This window comes from Lissotriton vulgaris, chromosome 10 (assembly GCF_964263255.1).
Source record: "Lissotriton vulgaris chromosome 10, aLisVul1.2, whole genome shotgun sequence".
In the NCBI taxonomy this organism is placed as follows: Eukaryota; Metazoa; Chordata; class Amphibia; order Caudata; family Salamandridae; genus Lissotriton; species Lissotriton vulgaris.
Genome location: NC_141698.1, coordinates 770,282,764 through 770,305,028, shown reverse-complemented (window position 1 = coordinate 770,305,028; position 22,265 = coordinate 770,282,764). Strand labels below are relative to the sequence as shown.

The window sequence follows — 22,265 nt, the reverse complement described above, 5'->3', positions numbered from 1 at the left end:
CGCCACTCAGCTGCCGCACCGTAGGTCTTGAAGGTGCGGCGGCGGGCGGTGGGAATACTGAGGCGGAAATGCTACAATTTTCTTCTCCTGTGACTCCTGCTAGGACCTGGCACAATCCTCACACACTGTCCTTCGGCGAAATCCCCCGTTTTTGTTGTGAGTGCTGAATCAGCGTACCCGTTTGAGCTCTTCTACTCATGGGTTACCTTTCCTGCAGTCAACGCAGGTTTTGGTACGTTTCACATTTATACTCCCACTGCTGTGCCTTTACACTATACCCAGTATAGGACACTGGAGATCCCTATTACTGCCTGGCATCATCGAGTTTGGTTTAATGGCGCCCTTCCCCAATCGGTAACTGCGGTTCGGTTGGGCCCTTTGTCTATTCCCGGGGTCAAATGGCCGGTTCTGGATGGTTACACGCCGCATCCATGTTACCTGCAAGTCACTATAGATAAATTGCGTGTGCTCTATGCCTCCCTCGTTGGAGTGCATCGGGCTCTAGTGCAATACGTATCCCGCAACATCCAGGTGGGGCCACCTGGTGCTGTGGCGCAACCAGCTGGACCGGCCAGGATGAAAATTAATCCGTCATGGTTAATTCGGTTATGGGCAAGCTGCCCCAAAATAAGGATAGTATGCGCCTTTTTGGCTTGCGGAAAACTTTGACCAGCTGGGAAATGTAGTACCTAATACGGCTTCTGTTGAGAAACACAGGATTCTTACAATAAGTTTGCAGAGTACACAGTGTTGGTCTTGGGGTATGAGCTCAACAATGAAGGTCGAGGGTTAGCACCTCACTTCCTGGAGATATGCACACAGATGCGCGCTCCTACAACGCTGAAAAAGCTACAATCTGTACTGTTTTTTTTTTTTTTACTTTGGGCCTACTTACCTTCCAGATTATGCCTAGCGTACAACCCGCTTTATGCCTTGATACAACCTACTTTATACCAAATCTTGCTGGCAGCTTGAACATTCAGCTATTTTGCAATCTTTGCAAGCTCATCTCGTGACAACCACACCAACCTGGTCATAAGAATTGTGCCCGGGGTGGTGGGTTTCACATACCTGACTTTTAATGAGGTTGACAGTGTACCCAATTCGAAAGCTTTGCATCCTCGTTGGATACAATGGGCCACTTCACTGACGTCTCTGGATGTCACGTTTATTTTTGATTCCTCTTTGCAAACTCAGGAGTACTTGCAGTATGAATTCGTTCATCCAGCTCCTTTGACCATGCGCCCACTAGAGGATTTCCATTGTATCATTTACACAGACGGATCGGCGCAGAATCAAAGCATGATTATTCAGCGGCCTGCGCAATAGTGGTGGGTACTATGGTGAATGGAGAGTTCAAGTCCGATGTCGTGCACACACAGACATTAGGGGACTGTACCGCCCAGTTGGCAGAGCGACGTGCTCTGGTGCTTGCACTGGAGTTTGCTGACCCTAGTGTGACTACTCTGATTGCAAGTGACCCTTAATACTGTGTTCAGTCTTACAATGACAATTTATACTTTTGGTCTCAGAATTAATTTCGTGACTCCAAAGGTAGCACAATCAAACAAAATGCTATGGGTTCGAGTGGCTCAACTTAAAGAACGACTGCCATAATTTGCAAAGCATCACAGAGATAGTGCTCTTAGTGAAGGAGGGAAGGGGTATGATCGGGTTTGTGAGGGACTGGGTAAAGGTGGTGTGACATTGATAGCATCACATTAAAATTTTAATGTGATGCTATCAATGTCACACCACCTTTACCCAGTCCCTCACAAACCCGATCACACACCTTCCCTCCTTCACTAAAAGCACTATCGCCGTGATGCTTTGCAAATTATGCTTATATAATGTATAAATTAATATAATGAAAAGTCATTATCGTGATATAATCAATTCACAATGGACACGATTGTGAAAATAAACACTATCATACTTTGAATATTGCAAGCTTAATTGTTTATTTTGTTTAACAATGCTTAGTGTTACATATTTGTGGTGAACACTTCTCCATATAAAACGGGCTGATGATTTAAGAATAATTGCACACACTGGGACCATTTTCTTTGTACTGTGTAAGCAGCAAAGACCGCAGTAGCGACATATGTAGTAGCAGCTGTTACACGTTCCAAAAGTAAGATTGATAATGACATCTTGGCAGTCATTGCTGCAACAGAGAAGGGAGGTAATTTCCCTAGAGGTTTCCCTTCCAGATACTCTTATTGTTTAAGTCCTGATAAAGTTGCCTATGTTAGAATTAACGACGTTGGTGACAGATTGATTCCCAACGGGGACCGCAGGTCATCCTTGATAACTGTTGCTCACAAGGGCATGGCCTCAGCTCATGCCGGCATTTCTGCGACAGTATCTCTTCTGCAACAGCGTTACTGGTGGTGCGGATTGTACAAACAAACGCATGATTATGTCCTTCATTGTGACATTTGCCAGCAGATAAAACCTTCAACTGCTGCGCGCCCGTCCCAGACACAGTTGTACATATCTAATAAACCACTTGGGGGTGTTTATTTAGATCACTGCTGTCCTTTCTCCTCAGATACTGCGTATAAGTACATCTTAGTTGCAGTAGATTCGTGCACACGCTTTGTTTGGGTGTGGCCACAACGGAGTGCTGATGCCCGCACTGTCTTAAGGGATTTGTGTGTCTTTGTGGGAATTTTTGCATGTGGTACCTTTCATTCGGACCAGGGTCCAGCGTTCGCCTCTAGGGCGTACAAGGATGCCATGAGTTCACTGGGGGTTCAAGTCAAATTTTCATCTCCATACAGGCCTGAGGGCAATAGCGTTGTGGAGCAAATGAACAGTGACTTAAAGCAATCCTCGACAGCTGGGGTTTTAGGTACTGGCAGGAACTGGCTATCCCATCTCTATAGCGTCCAACGTGCACTTAATAATCTCCCTAGAAGGTCTCTGGATGGGCGGACCCAATACGAAATGCTCTTTGGCATCAAAATGTTTGTTACGGACCTTGAGGGTCTAGACATGGCGGCGTCAGCCGCACCCTTTGACGTAGATAATTGTGCTGTGGTACAGAATGTACAAAAGACAAGGGGACAGTCTTGTAAAGGAACATTTGCCCTCCACAAATGTTGCTGAACTTCAGATTCCGGTAGTTGGCTGGCTATCCCGAGTTGGAGATCTGATCCGTGAGAAGGTAGTTCGGCCCCTCATATCGAGCACCAGTACCTGTACTTGGCGTACAGGGCACAAGAACAGTCATTTTACCACCACTTCCTGGTCTCAAGGAAAACAGGTGCATCTCCATTGACCATGTCAAATTACAGCGAGTGGCCGATCCTTCTTAATAAGACTCCTGCAGTCTCTTGTCCAGCAATGCTGAGAAACTTTGTTTTGGCTCAGACGATTACCACCAGAAATTACGTTTCCATTGAGATGCCTACAGTTACAAATCCTTTATTGAAACCACCGGCTGGTAATCCCCTTGATGATACTGAGTATACTTACCCCACAGATTTGTCAATGCTTGATTCGCAAACAAGGGCAGTTAACCAGTCACGCTTTTCATTTGACACTGACTCTACCATACCAAAGTCTATCAAAAGTTTAGATTTTTGCTGTTTGGCTGGTGCTTTTCACGATTTTTTATTCATGTCAATTGGATTTGTGGTGTATTTTTTCTGCTTATGGAAATTATGTTAAAGAAAGATCTACAATTAGACTAACTGATGGAACTTAGGCACCCTGCTCCCTATCTCGTAGAATGAAAAGAGACCAGACTTTTGTGAATATCACTGCTTGGCCTGTCTTAGATGGGATTGTGTGGGATGCTGAGAAATTTCAGATCCATTGCCCCACAGAGGTTATAAATGTCCCCAATGTGCTGTGTTTCAATGGGGGATGTAGTAAAACAAAAAATACGCTCGAACGATTGGGATATCCAAGCCGTAGAGGCTCTGTTTTCTGATTTGAAATATTATGCTGCTTTTGATGCCGAAGATTTGTATTTATACTCAGCAAATTATGCGGTCTTATTTTGTTACCAACATTATGGCAATCATTTTCTGCATAAAGCAAACACGTTTAGAAATTTGGTTATTTACACATAATGGGAACATTGTCCTGCTCCTGTTGAAGGGAGCTCAAAAACTCTTTTGAAAAAGTTTACTTATTTTACTGATTTCAATCAATCCAAACCTGACGCTTTTTATTTTAAGATGACTGCTAAGTCCTCTTCCCAAGTTAGACTCACACACACTAAATTATTGTATTCGAAGTCCTTTATCGATCACTTAAATATAGGGGGCTATGAGCTGTGGAAAGATACTATAGATCTTAAATCTGTTTGGGGTTCTAAAAGTTGGCAAGTGCAAGGCACTGAGGCTTTGCATTGTGCATGTCTCATCCCGAACCATATGTTGTTTTTGAATTTGACTATTTCTCAAACCACTTGCTTTGGATTGGCTACGTCTAAAATATTTAATGCCCCTTCCATTCCTGATTTGGGTAAATATCCTACATGGCACAATCACACTGATAGGCCCTTGATGATCTGAAGTTCCTGATCCTGAATTCCTCATTTAATATTTCCAGCTTAAATCCCAAAGGTTGGTTATTATGGCAAAAAAGTGCTGATTCAGGTCATTATTATTTTCTGGGTCTGGCCCCTGGCTACACACAGGTTACAGTGGATCCCCGTTTTGAGAGCGACCATTCTGTCACTACCTATTCAGTAGGCAAGTTATGCCAGAGTTGGCTCAAACATTCCACTTTAGCCTCAGTTAAGCTCTATTTGTCCAAATTGACAGACGATGTGGATTCGAATGACTTTGTGAAAGGTCCTGCAGCAGGCAGATCCAAGAGATGGTTATATGCCGTTTACAATGAAGTTTGGAAACTGTCTCAAATTGAAGCTGCTTCTAGATTAAGAGCTATTGATCAAGCTAATTTAGAAAAAGTGCATGCAGTTGTAGATAATAGCATTAACACACTTTCTTCCCGAATTTACACATTAGATAATATTGTTTCATCTGTTATTGATATTGTGCAAGATGAAGCAAATACGTTCCATTATGCAGTTTGACTGGACTTTGCAAACTTTAAAAGCAGGTAAAGTTCCATGGGACAACATGAATTCGTCCTTGCTGTTTTTACCGTTTAATTTGACTGAAAAACAACAATTTATGTTGATGAAGGGTGCTGCATATTCACTTCTGCATATAGAAAAATTGGAACCTTTACCATTTTCTGTAGCAGAATCAAATTCAGCTGTTTGGTTAATTCATGGGTTAATAACATTGCCTTTTCCGCTGTTCAAATTCAGTGCATACATGAAACACTATGCTATAGGCAGATATGAACCATTGGGTAGTGCCTATCTCCATGAAGTATAGTCTCTGCCATTTACCTATAGGTGTCTGAGGGAGGGTAAAGAAGTTTATTTGAATGGTGAAGAGTGCACTTCTACACCTGATCACTCACTTGTTTGTAAGAATATACAATTGCATGGCTCTTGTAATTCAAACGTGCCAAATTCGGCCTGCATTTTGAAGGGTACACCCACCCCGGCTATAACGCCAACTTTCACGTTGCTAGCAAACAGTAGTTATTTGCTTTTAAATAATGAAGATTGCTGTGGGATGGTGGCAGGGATTCCGTACATTGTGACTGTCTCTCAATGTGTAGTTTGCTGTAAGAATGTGCTGTTTCCTCCTCCGCATGGAAGTTCGATGTATCCATCTGGCCTTCCATTCAGACCTTGAAAGCAGAATTCAACAAGATGAGTCGAAAAAGGTCTCTATTGTCACAAAAAGAAGTTGCCCTTACTTCTTCACGTGAAACATTTGTCCTTCATGTTGCAAACACCCGCACTGAAGAGCATGCCCTTTTGAATACAGATCTCCCCCTGCATTTCGGTGCTTTGATTCACACAATATTCAATGCCTCGTACACCACAGGCTTTGCGCACTTTTTTAAATTGTAAGTTCTGGCCTTGTGACCTCATTCCAAACTATTTTTGGTGTGATAGCGAAATTTTTTCATTCTATTTTTTCCAGCCTCTTTGGCGGTTTACCGTTAATTCTTGCCCTGGCTGCCGGTGTACTGCTGTTAATTTGCTCGCTCAGAAATGGCAGCACCGCCTGTGTCACAAGACAATAGGCTCTAGTTGCTTCAACTTCGCAACCGGATGCTTGATTACTATGAAACGCCTCTGTATACATTGAATGCAGCTTATGGATTATCGTTCCGGTTCTCCTATTTTACATGCGTACCGCCTGTCTTCCATTGCCTGGATTGCTGTTTCGAATGGGCTCTGGATTTGTGTCTCTGCAATACGCTGTCTCCTAACATGGATTATGATCAACAGATGAGTCCCTTAGTTACTCATGAGTTAGAATGATCTGGCACCCGGATTATGGCCTTTGCAGCGATGCATGGAGTCCCAGGTAATTGGGATACATGTGCGGCGACACATGGCTTCCTGGCACACAGTTATATCGAAAATGACAGTTATATGGAAAATCACCAGAGTTGTCCTCTGATGGTGCTAGAGGCTCCGGTTGTCGAAGAACATGATTGTTCCTTTCCATTACTAAATTGGACGGCTGAAATGTTCTCTAATGATAACGACTTCCTATTGGAGGCGGTTGCAACGTACTGTGCCTATACACTGTTGGATTGAAGTGACATTTTTTTCACCTTCAAAACGATGCATGGAGTCCTAGGTAATTGGGATATATGTGCGGCGACACATGGCTTCCTGGCACACAGTTATATTGAAAATGACAGTTATATGGAAAATCACCAGAGTTGTCCTCTGATGGTGCTAGAGGCTCCGGTTGTCGAAGAACATGTATGTTCCTTTCCATTACTAAATTGGATGGCTGAAATGTTCTCTGATGATAACAACGACTTCCTATTGGAGGCGGTTGCAATGTACTGTGCCTATACGCTGTTGGATTGAAGTGACATTTTTTTCACCTTCAAAACGCGTACTGGACTCGTGTTTTTTCATGAATTTTTTCTCTTCTCACTTCTTGTATTGAACTCTATACGGTCCCTACATAGTTTTCATATTTTTTTTGTGGTCACTGAGTTCACTCTCAATTTTCTAGTTTGTCAATTTTTTAACTTGGTTCTGTCTCACTCGAACTTGAACTCTGCGTTCCTAACTTGCTTCCTGTTTGTGCGTATTCCGATCAAGGGAGGGTGTACTGAAGGCAGGGCCCTGCTTACGCACATTGCTATGTTAGCATAGGCTTATTAGAAGTTTAAACGCCATTTTGCCGCTTTTGCACACAACACGCCATGTAACTGTTGTTGTAAGTTTGTCTGCGTGAATATCTTCACATGAGACTGGCTTGTTTTCCACATCCCTAGACTTGCATCTCAACCTTAGTCTGCACAGTGAGTGCTGAAGCCTCCAAGGTTATCATAACAATGTTAGCTGTTATTCGGGCTGATCGGCCCACTCTTAGACACAACATGCACGCAGCTGCAGCTAACTGAAATTCTGGCGACTTTAATATTGCACTGCATGCATGATTTTAGGCACTTGGAGAAAATCTGTTTCTAGAGAGAGAGCTTTTGCAGATCCAGATGTGATTCACTCCTGCTGATCTTGGTGGTAAAGGGGTTACCATTCAAGCCTAAGCGACTTTCTATAACCCCTTCGATGCTCATGACGAGCTCAGCTCGTCATGCAGTACACTGCTCGTGTGCTCATGACGAGCGGAGCTCGTCATGAACAATGGGAGTAAAGGATCTGCAGCACAGAGGGGGAATTGCTGCAGCACTGATAGTTAATATATAAAACATAGTTCCTAGCTAGGGAGGGTGGTATATTAGGCACTGTATGACCGGTTTCCACTATCATTATAATATGATTTCTCTCTTTGTGTTTTATGGAATTGTAACAATGCTGATCGTATTATTTGTAATCATATGCCTGCTTATATTAGCAAAAATACAGCATCTTAGAGCACGTCATTACAATAAACATTTTTAACTTTTCTGTGTCACTATTTACTCACGTTGTGGACTGGTATGATAATAACAAACAAAAGAGTGTTCTTACTTCCCACCATTCCCGAGAGCAACCTATGTCACATATTCTGGGTTGTTTAATCATTGATACCTTTGCTGTAGGACGAGTAGCTAATGTGACACTGATGCTAATTGGTTAGGGGTTCTAGGTACTGAGGTGAGTTTTGTTTTTTGGTACACCACAATTCACTGAGGTCCTGGGTCTCTGTGCACAGTTCTGTGTATGAGCAGAATCCCTGCAACAGCTCCTCCGATAGAAACCTCTAGCTACAGATTCCTTACCTTAGAATAGATACCAAAGAAACTAGCTCAAACCAAAAGGTCCAGGAGGACTGAATGGGGAAGGTACCTGCCACTAAGGACCTGGCTGGAAGATCTGTACTCTGATATTCCTTTGTAGGCCCTCCTAGAAGGGGGTGTATACTGTTTTGCCAACACCACCTTCATACATATTTGCAATTTTAAAACTATGCTTCGTGGCCGCTCAAGGGATAGCTTTGCTCTGTTCAGTAGGACTGTGTTGATTAAAAAGCAGTGAAGTAAAGATGACAGGATAACAGTCCATGAGAAGTAGGTGCTGCTCAAAGATCACAGATGGGACACACCTATATGGTTTCATGGCCTTGCTCATTTTTAGTTCTCAAAGCAATTAATTCAAGCTTTGAAACATTAGCAAAGTGACCCTGTCATACAACTTCCTCACCATTTCAGACTATGGTCTAACCCCCATAAAACAAGATACAACAGATTTTCAGTTTATCAGAAGATAATGCAACCCTTTACCAGCTGTGAAGGAATATATTTTAAGTACCATGTTTTTAGGATTCCAATAACAGTGTTATTTGTACCGCGCAAAAGCAACACCTAATTTAAAAAAAAATAAAAAAGACCACCACAGATTTGACAACATAGGAGACAGAAATGAAAATGGAATACATTGTAAACTGAACCAAAAGACAGATCAATGTTCAAGTTACCATGGGAACATCAGTTAAAGCACTGCTGGAGACCATTTATAGGGTGCAACGTTAATACAAAAAGGTATACATGCAAGCAAATGGCAATAGTGAGAATTAATTATGGTGGTTGCACAAGTGTGCAAACACATAAGAATAAGTCATTGTGATTGGGCAATATCCTGATGGACAAACAAAACTTCACAATCAGGGCACTGCTGTTCTCTACGATGACTATGTAAAACATAGCCTTCAACCTTAAGTAACAAGTACGTTGGCTGGCACAAAAGGAGTGCTAATCCTGTAAATAATACACAAACTGTATTAAGCTGATAAAACAGTTCAATGAACTATGCGTCCACTGTTTGTGAGTGTGACCTGAAGGTCACAGGCTTTATTACCAGCAGGCCCACGCAGCATTTCATGCTTCGGTTGATAAAGCAAACTGAGTAATAAAACCGATCCTCAACTCTAACATATGATATAGTATGAGTATACACATACAGTAATTATTTTTTTATTTGAATAGATTAATTTATCTGAAGAGACTAGGGAAATGCGATTTGCTGGAATGAATTTCGCACTTGTCACACCAAAAATGTCACAATAGAATTGATTACCTGAAAATTAGGTTCTTTAAGAATGTCAACTAATTCTGCCACATTTTCATCTGCATTTACTAGAGGGCCGATTTCTTCAAGTATTTCATTCAGCAATTCAACATTATTTTCACGCACAGCTTCTAATTTTGCATCTTCTAGTCGCTCGTGGGCCTAAAAAAAGAAAAATGAGAGAAAATTAACTTGGTTGGGACTCTCTCTAGGCATTTAGTAGCATGACTGCTGAAAGCAACTGGTATTCAGTTTAGGTAATGTTGGAATGGAAATGTTCTCCGCATAATAAAGACATGTACTCCTGCCCTGAGTGCCCAACTGTACTGTTGTATGGATCCCTAAAGCTTCTTTTTTGTCATAGGCAAACACGGATCATGCGTGTGTGCCATGACCTAGGCCTGAATTACGGATTGCAGTCTTGTAGGACCAGGAGAGGCACCAAAAGCCCTAACCTCACAGTGGTGGAAAGCTAGCCCCTTCACCAGGAGTTATGCAGCAAAGGCATGGTGTTGGCAGCATACTGTGTAGTGATCAGTGTTAGTGAGCAATGTTCCCTCTAATTCTTTTCCTGTGTGTGCGGCAGAGTAAGGTCTCTGTGTGCTGCAGCAAAGGCTATGTGCGCCAAGAACCAGACCGCATGTGTAGACCATGGCTTTAAGTGGGATGAAAAAACTAGGAGGGGTCTCTCAAAGGGGCGTGACCGGTGCAAATAAGGGCATGGCTTAAAAGCAATTAAGCTAAAAATCTGTGTTTAGCATAGTGTGCCACCTGACTGATATTTTGCTTCTTCTGTCATTGCATCCAAATATATAATACAAGTAACATTACACCTACAAGAAGCCAGGACTATTGGCTTTGTCAATAGTTGTTTGTTGCATGAAAAAGTTTTATATAATATTGAAAATCCTTCAGCTCTTGTGGTAGAGGTTGTGGTTTAATGCTCGAGCTGCTTATTTAGGAGTTGGGTTTTGAGTCTCGGGTCAGATTAACATCGTGTGATTCTCAGCAAATCAATTAATCACCCCATGCATTCATAAATAAATAAATCATTTTAATCGCTCAAATACTTTTTGATTTAGTTCGAAATATATAAAACTTGCTGCATTTCTTTTCTAAATGTGGGGCTGATGGTTTGCCTTTTGAAAGAATTTATGTTAAATGCAGCCCATGGCGGAAGCTGTGAGCAGAGGAGCAACTAGTCCTGAACTTCCAGGGCTGGCTCTGCACTGGTCGCACACTGTGCAACAGTCTTTTTTTAATCCCATTTCCTCCTCCTTCATGAATTTGCTCACTACCACTCACCAACAATGCACCTCATCTCTCTATAGAACCTTTCAGACAAACATTTAATTTTTTAATAACGCTGCCCCTAGTTTACTCTCACTCCTTTGTGATCTGCAAGCTACACGTTCTTTGTAGCAGGCACATTAACCCTCTGCGCTGGCATATAGATACTTCTTTTCTACATACTGTGTTAAGTTAGCATGAGTTTATTAAATGTTTGCACGCCGTTTTTATTCTTGCTTCACTTTTGCACACGACACATAATTGTTGATTTAGCTTTCAACCCAGAAGAGCTTCATGATTTTCTAGAGAAATAATATGTTATTGCTCTGATATCACTTTTGTTCTGCACTCTGTCTGCTGAAGGCTATACAGATAACTTAACCCAGTGTTGTTGTAAGGTCTGATCCTCGCACCCCTATAGACATAACACACATGCTGCTGCCAAACTCTGGCTCTAGGCGAGTTTTATATTGTTGTGCTGAACGCACAAAAACAGACTTGATATGCTTCGCATGCAGAGAGCTGGTGGAAGGTGATGTGATCGTCCTGCCACTGAGACTTTAAGGTATGGGCCCGCCCTGCTAAAACCCAAATGAGACCTTCAAAGACATAAAATACTATGCTAAATAGGGAGGTTGTGAATTAGACATTGTTAATTTCTATTCATTCCAGCATCTTAGTATGCTGTCCCCATTCGCCTTTTATGGACTAATAACTATGCTGATAGCTTTGTTGCTTATAATATGTTTGCTAGTATTATACAAGATACCGCGTTTGAGAACCTTGCATTAGTAAATAAATATTTCAAACATGCACGTGTCCTCTTTTACTCCACGTTCTGGTTTGTGATGATTATATAACGAAAGAGTGTTCATGAGTTCCAGGTACTCTAAGTTCATGTTCTGGTCTGTCTAAGCATTGGGAGTTTGTTACGACCAATGAGACACTGTAGCTAGCTCGGTAAGGGGATTTTGAGTACTGAGGTGAGTTTTGGGCCATCCTAATTCACCGAGGTTCCAGGTCTCTATGCACAGTTCTGTAGGAGAACGGAATTCCCGCTATATGGCGCCCATACGTTGTTGGCCTTATATCAGGACACTCGAGTAGTCTATCATTCAATCCTTAACCCCTTCACTGACGTTTCCGGTAAACGGTGGTGTCGGACAAACCTACCTATTTTTGAAACAGGTCTTTTCAAGGTTGATTCTTTCTAAAAAACTGTTTCCTTGAATTACTACCCAGTTGTGCTACAAAGTTAACTTTGTTTTTTCAAATTTCTGTGCTGTCATGGCCCAGCCCGTGGACATTCCGCAGCATAGTCGCATTGCGGTGCTTACAATGTACCTTTGGAGGGCTTGGCTGTGATTATGGTGGTGAGTGCGGAACATGCTTACCCGTACGAACTCTTATTCGTGGGTGACTTTTCCGGCAGTGGACGCTAATTCAGGCGTATTCCACACATACACTCCCACGGTTGTACCTGATGTGTATACTCCGTACAGAGCGCAGGAGGTTCCTATTGATGTTTGGCAGCATGGAGTTTGGTTTGGTGGCGCCCTACCCCATTCTTTAACCGCTCCGAGATTGGGTCCTTTGTCCATTCCAGGCGCTAATTGGCCTGTTTTGGCTGGATTTACTCCTCACCCTCTACACGGCAATTGTAACTTAGGTGAACTTAGGCGACTTCATGTTGTCGCTATTGCCGTGATTAGAGCGCTAGTGCATTACACAAGCCGCAATGTTCAGGGTGCAGCCCCTGGAGGTGCGGCGCTTACGGCAGGGCAGGATGGTTTGAAAATAAGCCCTGTCATGGTCAATGCCGTAATGGGCATGAAGCCCCAGGAAAAGGATGATTTTCCTTTCTGGCTTGCCGAGAAATTTGACCAGCTGGAAGCTGTATTTCCTGATACGACTTCTGGTGAAAAACACAGGATTCTTACTCTTAGTTTGCCGAAGGATTTGGCCCCTGAACTTGTTGACTGTGAGACATGGGGAAAGACTTTTGCGGCGGTCTATGCGTGGTGCTATGGCACCCCGTCTATGTCCGTGCTGTCTTCGGTCCTTAAACGTGTTCAAGATGATCACAGACCGGAATCTGCGGTCGAATTGGGTATGCGCCTGTGTGGCACCTTTGACGTAGTTTGCGATCTAATCCTTGCAAATGTCAAGGGAGATGCAGTGAACTTTCAGGTTGCTAACGCGTTAGCGGCGCTTCCCGAAGCCGAGAAACCCCGACAGTTAGCGAAGATTATTGTGGCGGCTTACAAAACCGTGGGTCGCAATTGTAAGGGCGTTAAGCCTTTTTCTGTTAAAGATAAAAAGCAGGGACAAACTTCGGAGACGGAGGTTCAGCCCAAGTCCAAAAAACAAAATTGGCCTAAAAAAACAACAGAAACAGAGAAAGCAACAACAACAAACACAGGTTTCTCGCCCTGCGTCTCCGTTACCTACGCAGTCGGAACGTGTTTATGACTTGCGCGACCGCGCGACGATTAAGACTCCTGATCGATTTCAGGCTTCTGACCAACGCTCTCCTCGTTCCTTTCAGGACTCATCGGCTCCGACGACCGGTGGTGGAGGGGGAGGCAGGGGTCGGGTGGTCAGCAAGGACGTGACCAGCCCCGCCCGAGGAACGGTGCAGAAAAGCAGGAAGGCTCTACGCCTAGGAGACCACAGTTTGCAAAGAAGAAAGTCGCAGCCTTAACAGCGCATCGATATGCCCCAGATAGTGAGAACGCGGCTTCGGAATCTGACGTGGGCTCTGACCTTGCTGGACAGCGCGGCGGAGATTACCATAGTGAGAGAGGCGCTCCGTCCACTACTGAAGGTGACAGCGACTGATACTTATGTTGTCATTGAAACAGCTGACACCAGAGTTGCTCCCCCTGATAGACTTTTTGAAATGGTCCTGTTAATTGAAGGTGACATCCAGCGAACCATAAAAGGGGTATTTTGGGAAAATCTTTTGTCTATATATGACATTTTGCTTTCGGAGGCTGACTGGCCCCCACCTTTTGTGCTCGCAGCTCCGCGAGGGGAGGAGGTAATCCTCCCCAGTTTCACGAACACAGTTTCGAAAGAGGATGCGCTGCATTTTGCAGAAGAGTGGGCTCTAGCTCTGGCGCTGGCTGTGTACCGCAATCAGTGTGGGTGGGATAAATTGTCCCCACGCCACGAGATACCTTTACGGTCTCAGCCGCAGCCTCAACCTCAATATCCCATAAGACGTGAAGCGAAAGCTTCCGTCGCAGCAATCCTTGAACAATTGGAATATCAAGGTGTAATTGAAACGTGTGTGTCACCAATGAATTTACTGTAAACAAGCCTGACTGTTTGTATCGTTTGGTTTTGGATTACCGGCATTTAAACTCGCATTGCCGTAACTGTGCAGTACCGAATACTCACGGCTCTGCTCTTGTGAATAGTCTTGTGCGTAAGCGGTTTAAAACCACACTTGACATTTCTAATGGTTTCTATGCCCACCAATTGGATACAATGAGTTCACAATGGACCAGTTTTACATGCGGCGGAGTCCAAAAACACTTTCGGCGTCTCCCTATGGGCTATAAGAATAGTCCTGGGGTCTTTTCCGCCCGCATAGTCTCTCTTTTGGAGAGGATAGACCCGGATGCTTGTTCGTATGTGGATGACATATATCTCACAGACGAACTTTGGGAGCATCTGTGTCGTGTAAACGGAATAATTTGTACCTCTGCAATCTTAGGGTACAAATTCAACCTTGCAAAATCGCACATTGCAGAGTACACAGTGTTGTTTCTGGGCTACGAGCTTAACAATGAAGGAAAGGGATTGGCTCCTCACTTCCTGGAGAAATGCGCACAAATGCGCACTCCGACAACACTGAAGAAATTACAATCTTTACTGGGCTTTTTAAATTTCAGGAGAACATTCCGGAATATGCCCAGCGTATCAAACCTTTGTATGCTTTGATACAACCATCTTTTTCCAAATCATGCTGGCTGCCTGAGCATTCGGCTATACTGCAGTCTTTGAAGGCTGATCTGCTCGCTTCTAAATTCTTACTGACTCGTGATAATCAGACCAACCTGGTGATAAGAATTATCTGTGGGACGGTAGGTTTCACGTACCTGACTTTTAATGAAGGAGACACAGTACCTATTGCTTACAAGTCACACTTGTACACTTCGGCTGAGTTGCGCTTTTCCACTGTGGAGAAAGTTTTGACGGCTGTGCAGATGGCAATTCTTAAGGAACGTGCCCTGTCACAGGGAAAACGCATGTTGGTTGTTACCCAGTGTCCTGCCTTGGAGGCAGTCACAAAAGCCAGTGTACCTAATTCTAAAGTTTTGCATCCTCGGTGGATTCAATGGGCTGCGTCCTTGACATCTCAGGATGTCACGTTTATTTTTGACGCCACATTAAGGTCGCAGGAGTACTTACAGTATGAATTTGTTCATCCTGCTCCTTTAGCAATGCGACCCCTAGAGGATTTCCATTGCATCATTTACACCGATGGTTCGGCGCAGGTTGCGCATGGCTCTAAACACGCCTACGTTTCCGCATGCACCATTGTGGTTGGTGCCATGGTGAACGATCAGTTCAAGTCCAGTGTCGTGCACATGCAGACACTCGGAGACTGCACTGCACAATTGGCAGAGCTTTGTGCTTTGATGCTTGCATTGGAGTACGCAGATCCTAGGGCGACTACTCTTATCGTAAGTGATTCTTACTACTGTGTCCAGTCTTACAATGAGAACTTTAACTACCGGATTCAGAATGAATTTCTTGATTCCAAAGGTTAGCACAATAATACATAAAATGATCTGGGTCTGGGTGGCTGAGCTTAAAGAGCAGTTGCCACTTGTGTTTGTGATTCATACTCTCGGCCATCAGCGCGTAGGAGTCCACGCTGTCGGTAATTTGCTTGCTGATGAAGCAGCGAAATCAGTAGTATCTAAATATTTCGTTGCAGCAGTTACTCGGTCCAAAAGTAAAATAGATGATGACATCTTGGCGGCTGTTGCTGCCACTGAGAAGGGAGGTAAATATCCTGTGGGCTTCCCTTCAAAGTACACATACCACTTAAGTCCCGATAAGGTTCCTTATGTGAAAATTCCTGATGTTGGCGAACGTTTGGTTCCCAACACGGATCGCAGAGCTACTCTGATTACAGCGGCTCATGAAGGTGTGGCGTCTGCGCATGCGGACGTCTCAGCCACTGTAACTCAGCTACAACAGAGGTTCTGGTGGCGGGCACTGTACAAACAGACACGTGATTATGTCCTTCAGTGTGACATTTGCCACATCGGATGATGCGTTGCAGATCCTGGTAGTTGGCTGGCTACCCAAAGTTGGAGAGCTGGTTCGAGAGAAGATCGATAACAAGAAAGAATTTGGTCATTCTTATCGAGCACCAGTACCCGTTCTTGGAGTGAAGTGCACAAGAACAGTCATTTTACCACCACTTCCAGGTCGTAAGGAAAACAGGTTTATCTCAATTGATAATGTCAAGATACACAGGGTGGCCGATTCTTCATAGCATGACACCGGCAGTCTCCTGTCCTTCGAACGTGAGAAATTCTGTTTTTGCCATTACTGCGGCTGGAGAGCCAGAAGTGACCCTAGAGATGCCTGTTATTTCCAATCCTTTAATGAACACTTTCCCGGTTAATAACATTGATGACCTCGATTACACCTATCCTGCTGATTTATCGATGCCCGACTTACAAACACGTTTGGTCACAGACTCTAGATTCTCATTTGACTCTGCTTCAGTGACTTCGACAAAACCCTCACGTTGTGCAATTTATGCCTCTTTATTCAAAAAACATTTTTTGGTTCCCCCTTGGACATATATTTGGCTAATGCTTTTTTCAGTATACCTTTATATGTCATTTGGTTTTGTGTTTTATTTTTTCCGCATCATGGATGGACACTATGTCATGGAGAGAACATGCATTCGGCATCTTAATGGAACTTTGGCCCCCTTATCATCTTCACATTCTGCACACAGACTGAGAAGAGACTTGAACTTTGTTAACATCACAGCATGGCCGGTTCTTGATGGGATTGTGTAGGATGCAGTTAAATTTCAAATTCATGGCCCAACAGAAGTGGTTAATGTCCCAAATGTACTAAGAGTGAACATGGGGGATGTGGTTAAACAAAACATACGTTCTGATGATTGGAATGTTCAGGCCGTAGAGTCATTATTTACTGACTTAAAATATTATGCTGCCTTTGATGCTGAAGATTTATATTTAGAATCAGCTAATTATGGTGACTTGTTTTGCTTTCAACATTATGGTAATCATTTCCTACATAAGACAAGTTCCAGAAGGAGTACTGTAAATTACACACAGTGGGAACATTGCCCAGCACCATTCAAAGGCAGCTCCAGTACATTTTTGAAGTAATACACTTACTTTACAGACTTTACACTTACTTTACAGTCCTTTTATTTTAAGATGACACAGAAGCCCATGTCCAAAGTTAGACTTACCGATACTAAATTGTTGTACTCGAAGTCCTTTATAGACAAATTAGCTGTAGAAGGCTATGAGCTATGGAAGGAAACCATTGACCTTAAATCGGTTTGGGGTTCTAAAAGTTGGCAGGTACAAGGCACTGAGGCTTTGCACCGTGCATGTCTCATCCCGAATCACATGTTTTTGAATTCTACTATTTCTCAAACAACGTGCTTTGGATTGGCTACTTCAAAAAAGTTAAATACCCTGGGTGGGATAATTACACAAAGTTTTTCATTAAAGATTTGCAGACTTTACTAGGTAATGCATCCTTTAATGTGACTAGTTTTGATCCAAATGGTTGTCTGCTATGGCACAGAAGCTCTGACTCTTGCCAGCATCGCTTTCTGGGTTTAACTGAAGGTTTTACACGTTTAAGGCCTGATCCACGTTTTGATCCTGACCACACTGTTACAACATACTCAGTTGGTAAATTATGTCAAAATTGGTTACAACATTCTACATTAGCTGCTGTTAAATTACATCTATCTAAGCTGACTGATGAGGTGGATATTAATGATTTCATTAAAGGCCCGGCGAGTGGTAGATCTAAACGTTGGATTTATGCTGCTTACAATGAAATTTGGAAGCTATCACAGATTGAGGCTGCTAAGCGCCTGAGAGCAATTGATCAAGCAAATTTAGAAAAGGTGCTTGCAGTTGTCGATAACAGTATTAACATGCTTTCTTCCCGCATATACACGTTGAATAACATTGTTTATTCTGTAGTTGATATTGTAAATGATGAGAGGTCTTTTATACCATGGACAAAATCAACTGCGTTCTGTAATGCAGTTTGCATGGACTCTACAGACTCTCAAATCTGGCCGCGTGCCCTGGAATTACATGAACGTTTCCTCCCTCTTTGCCCCATTTAATTTGACTGACAAACAGCGCATGCTTTCAATGTGAGATGCATCATTTTCCATGTTACACATTGAGAGGTTGGAATCTTTATCGTTCTCTGTTGCTGAGACCACTGATGCAGCGTGGCTTATCCACGGATTAATTACATTACCATTCGCGTTGTTCAAATTCACTAGTTGTATGCGACATGTTGCAATAGGACGTTATGAACCATTAGGAGGTGCCTTCCTCCATGAAGCATGGTCTCTTCCCTTCACATATAGGTGCCTGAAAGACTGCAGAGAAGTTTATCTGAATGGTGAAGAATGCACAGAGTCCCCTGACCATTCATTAATATGCAGACACATTCAATTGCATGGTTCCTGCAACCAGGAATGGCCTAACCTGGCCTGTGTGTTGAAAGGGACTCCTGTACCCGCAATAGTTCCCACGTTTACACTTTTGGCAAATGGTAGTTATTTGCTGTTGAATAACGAGGAGTGTTGTGGTCTTATTGTCGGTATCGCTTATGTGGTAACTGTATCTGAACGTGTTAAGTGCTGCAAAAATGTAATGCATCCCCCTACGCATGGGAATTCAGATGTTTCCATCTGGCCGCGCATCCCAACCTTGAAGGCAGAGTTCAATGGTATGACTAGAATAAGAGCCCTTTTGTCTCAGAAAGAGGTGGCCCTGAGTTCGGCCCGAGAAACATTCGTCCTTCACATAGCTAACACATGCACAGAAGTGCAAGCGCTTTTAAATACTGATTTACTGTTACATTTCAGCGAGTTGGTTCATCAAATCTTTAATGCCTCCTCCACTTCCGGCCTGGCTCACTTTTTTATATTAGTTTGCAGCGGTCTCGTGACTTCATTTGAAAAAATATTTGGGGTCATCCCTGCCTTTTTTCATTCTATTTTTCAAGTTTGTTCGGAGGCTTTCCTGTCTTGCTGGCTTTAGCTGCGGGCGTTTTGGTGATATTTTGCTTTATTACAAATGGATGCCGATCCTGCATTAGGAGCAGAAGAGCCCCTCCTGTCACTGCTGCGCAACCAGATGCTTGATTACTATGGCACCCTGCCGCTTGCGACTTTAAGCACGGCGTTTGGATTATCGTTCAGATTTTCCTATTTCACATGTGTCCAGCCTGTGTTTCATTGCCTGAGCTGCGAATTCCACTGGGCCCTTGATTTGTGTCTATGCTTGACGGTTTCTCCTGACGTCGACTTTAATCATCTGATGAGCCCCGTAGTTGCTCACGAGTTGGTTTGTACTGGCGAAAGGATTATGGCCTTGCAGCGATGCATGGACTAATGGGTCGTTGGGATGTGATCGCAGCAGCGCATGAGTTCTTGGCAAGCAGCTTTCTTGAGAACCCACCGAGTTGTCCTCTGATGTTAATAGAGGATCCAGTGACTGAGCAGCACATATGTTCCTTCCCACTACTTAATTGGATGGCTGAACTGTTTTCGGATGATGACAGTGATTTCATATTGAAGGCTGTGGCTGCATATTTTGCATATTCGATTATGTCGTGAGATGCCATGGGGATTATTTTTCATATTTCGGCACATGCTTTTTATAATTTTTGGACAGTGCCATTTTTTGTGTGTGAAAAATTATTATATACGCCCCAGACCTATTGACTTATATTTTCAAAGGTTGGAACAATTACGCTTGGCCACTATAGGCCGTCATATATACGTGTGGAGTATAGATTAACGCATTATTATTGAACTATGTTTTCAGGTTAAACCCCTTCCAGGTTCTGCCTTTACGTGATTTTTGACAGTGCTCTGATCATTGGGGGGGGGGGGACAGGTCATATAGATACTTCTTTTCTACATACTGTGTTAAGTTAGCATGAGTTTATTAAATGTTTGCACGCCGTTTTTATTCTTGCTTCACTTTTGCACACAACACATAATTGTTGATTTAGCTTTCAACCCAGAAGAGCTTCATGATTTTCTAGAGAAATAATATGTTATTGCTCTGATATCACTTTTGTTCTGCACTCTGTCTGCACAGCGAGGGCAGAAGGCTATACAGATAACTTAACCCAGTGTTGTTGTAAGGTCTGATCCTCGCACTCCTATAGACATAACACACATAGTGCTGCCAAACTCTGGCTCTAGGCAAGTTTTATATTTTTGTGCTGAACGCACAAAAACACACTTGATATGCTTCGCATGCAGAGAGCTGGGGGAAGGTGATGTGATTGTCCTGCCACCGAGACTTTAAGGTATGGGCCCGCCCTGCTGAAACCCAAATGAGACCTTCATAGACATAAAATACTATGCTAAATAGGGAGGTTGTGAATTAGACATTGTTAATTTCTATTCATTCCAGCATCTTAGTATGCTGTCCCCATTCGCCTTTTATGGACTAATAACTATGCGGATAGCTTTGTTGCTTATAATATGTTTGCTAGTATTATACAAGAAACTGCGTTTGAGAACCTTGCATTAGTAAATAAATATTTCAAACATGCACGTGTCCTCTTTTACTCCACGTTCTGGTTTGTGATGATTATATAACGAAAGAGTGTTCATGTGTTCCACGATTCCGGAGGTACTCTAAGTTCATGTTCTGGTCTGTCTAAGCATTGGGAGTTTGTTACGACCAATGAGAGACTGTAGCTAGCTTGGTAAGGGGATTTTGGGTACTGAGGTGAGTTTTGGGCCATCCTAATTCACCGAGGTTCCAGGTCTCAATGCACAGTTCTGTCGGAGAACGGAATTCCCGCTACAGCGGGAATTCCGGGTCTGGGTGGCGGACGTGCCCATGTAAATGCACAGTGAGTGATACAACAGTGTAAGAGTAGGTAGGGTGAGAGGAGTGACTGCAGGGAGAGTGAGGAGACCATATGAATTTGGGTGCGAATGTAAGTGCAGAGTGGGACAAATGAATGGATTGCTTGTGATGGGCTTGTTTGAGTGAGATTGCAGATTGAGCAGTGAGAGGCCCAGGTGAGCGAAGTATCACATGAGTGCATGGTGAGTAATGTGCTGCTTTGACTGCAGGGTGAGGTACAGGGTGAACAGCACAAGTATATTGTGAGTGCAGAGTGATCACTGTGAATGCAGGGTGAGAAGGTGAATGGTGTGAGTGCACTGTGATCAGCGTGAGTGCATTGGGATAACTGAGTGCAGGGTGAGCAGGAAAGTAAAGGGCAAGAATGAGAGTTGTCTGAATGCAGGGTGCATTCCAGGACACAGACAGTATATGACCTGAAGGTGTGTGTATGTGGTGCAAGACTGTAGGAGAAGGTGAGTGAAAATGTGTGAGAGAACGTTTGTCAGGGTCTATACATTCAATGGAACTATAGTAATGGCACATTCTGTACTGTACAAAAGCTGATCAAAAATGCCCAGGGCCCTGGAATTTTGCAGCAGAGGAAAGCACCAAATTATGCAGCAACCTTGGCTAAATTATGGAATAAGGATAGGCAAACTATGCGGAATAATACAGCACATGCTTTCATAGTGTTACTTCATTCTTTAAAAACAAATGTATACATGATAATCCTATCTGCGCAAATGTTTCACTTCCTTAGGACCAGTATAGAAACCAAATACAGACCTAAGCAACTGAAAGATGCCCAGCCAACCTTTGCGAGGAGCCTTCCATCCACGTAAACATATGTCTCAACTTTTTTTTTTTATATCTTTTGATTTATTTAAGCTAGAAACTATATTTATTTGGTTTAAATCTACAGATTTCTGTTTCAGATGATGGAGTATGTGGCAAATCCATAATTATGCAAATATAAAGCATAATTCCAGTGGCCCTGGTAATACCTTATACTTGTGATGCTGAAATATGTAATGTGCTTAGGAACAAGCAGACCTTCTAGTCTGTGATGACTTTATCACAACATGGCTTCCCATTAAAAGAATGAAAGAGTATGGGAAAATATGCATGCTACCCTGAAAACTATGGTTAGGAGCTATTCCTTCTGCTGCAAATGGTGGTGGGTTATGTAATGCAGGCACTACTGGATAAGGCTGAAAAACAGGTAGGCTTTA

General features: G+C 43.1%; 1 protein-coding gene across 2 annotated transcripts in view; it reads right to left on the bottom strand.

Moving 5' to 3' along the window:
• The window catches only part of PALS2 (protein associated with LIN7 2, MAGUK p55 family member), a 985,569-nt gene that overhangs the window by 547,767 nt on the left and 415,537 nt on the right, over positions 1 to 22,265 (bottom strand). For both annotated transcript variants that reach the window (XM_086941681.1, XM_086941682.1), the window contains exon 4: positions 9,599 to 9,751. In XM_086941681.1, the coding sequence (XP_086797807.1) occupies positions 9,599 to 9,751 (153 nt within the window). The remainder of the gene's footprint in view (positions 1 to 9,598; positions 9,752 to 22,265) is intronic.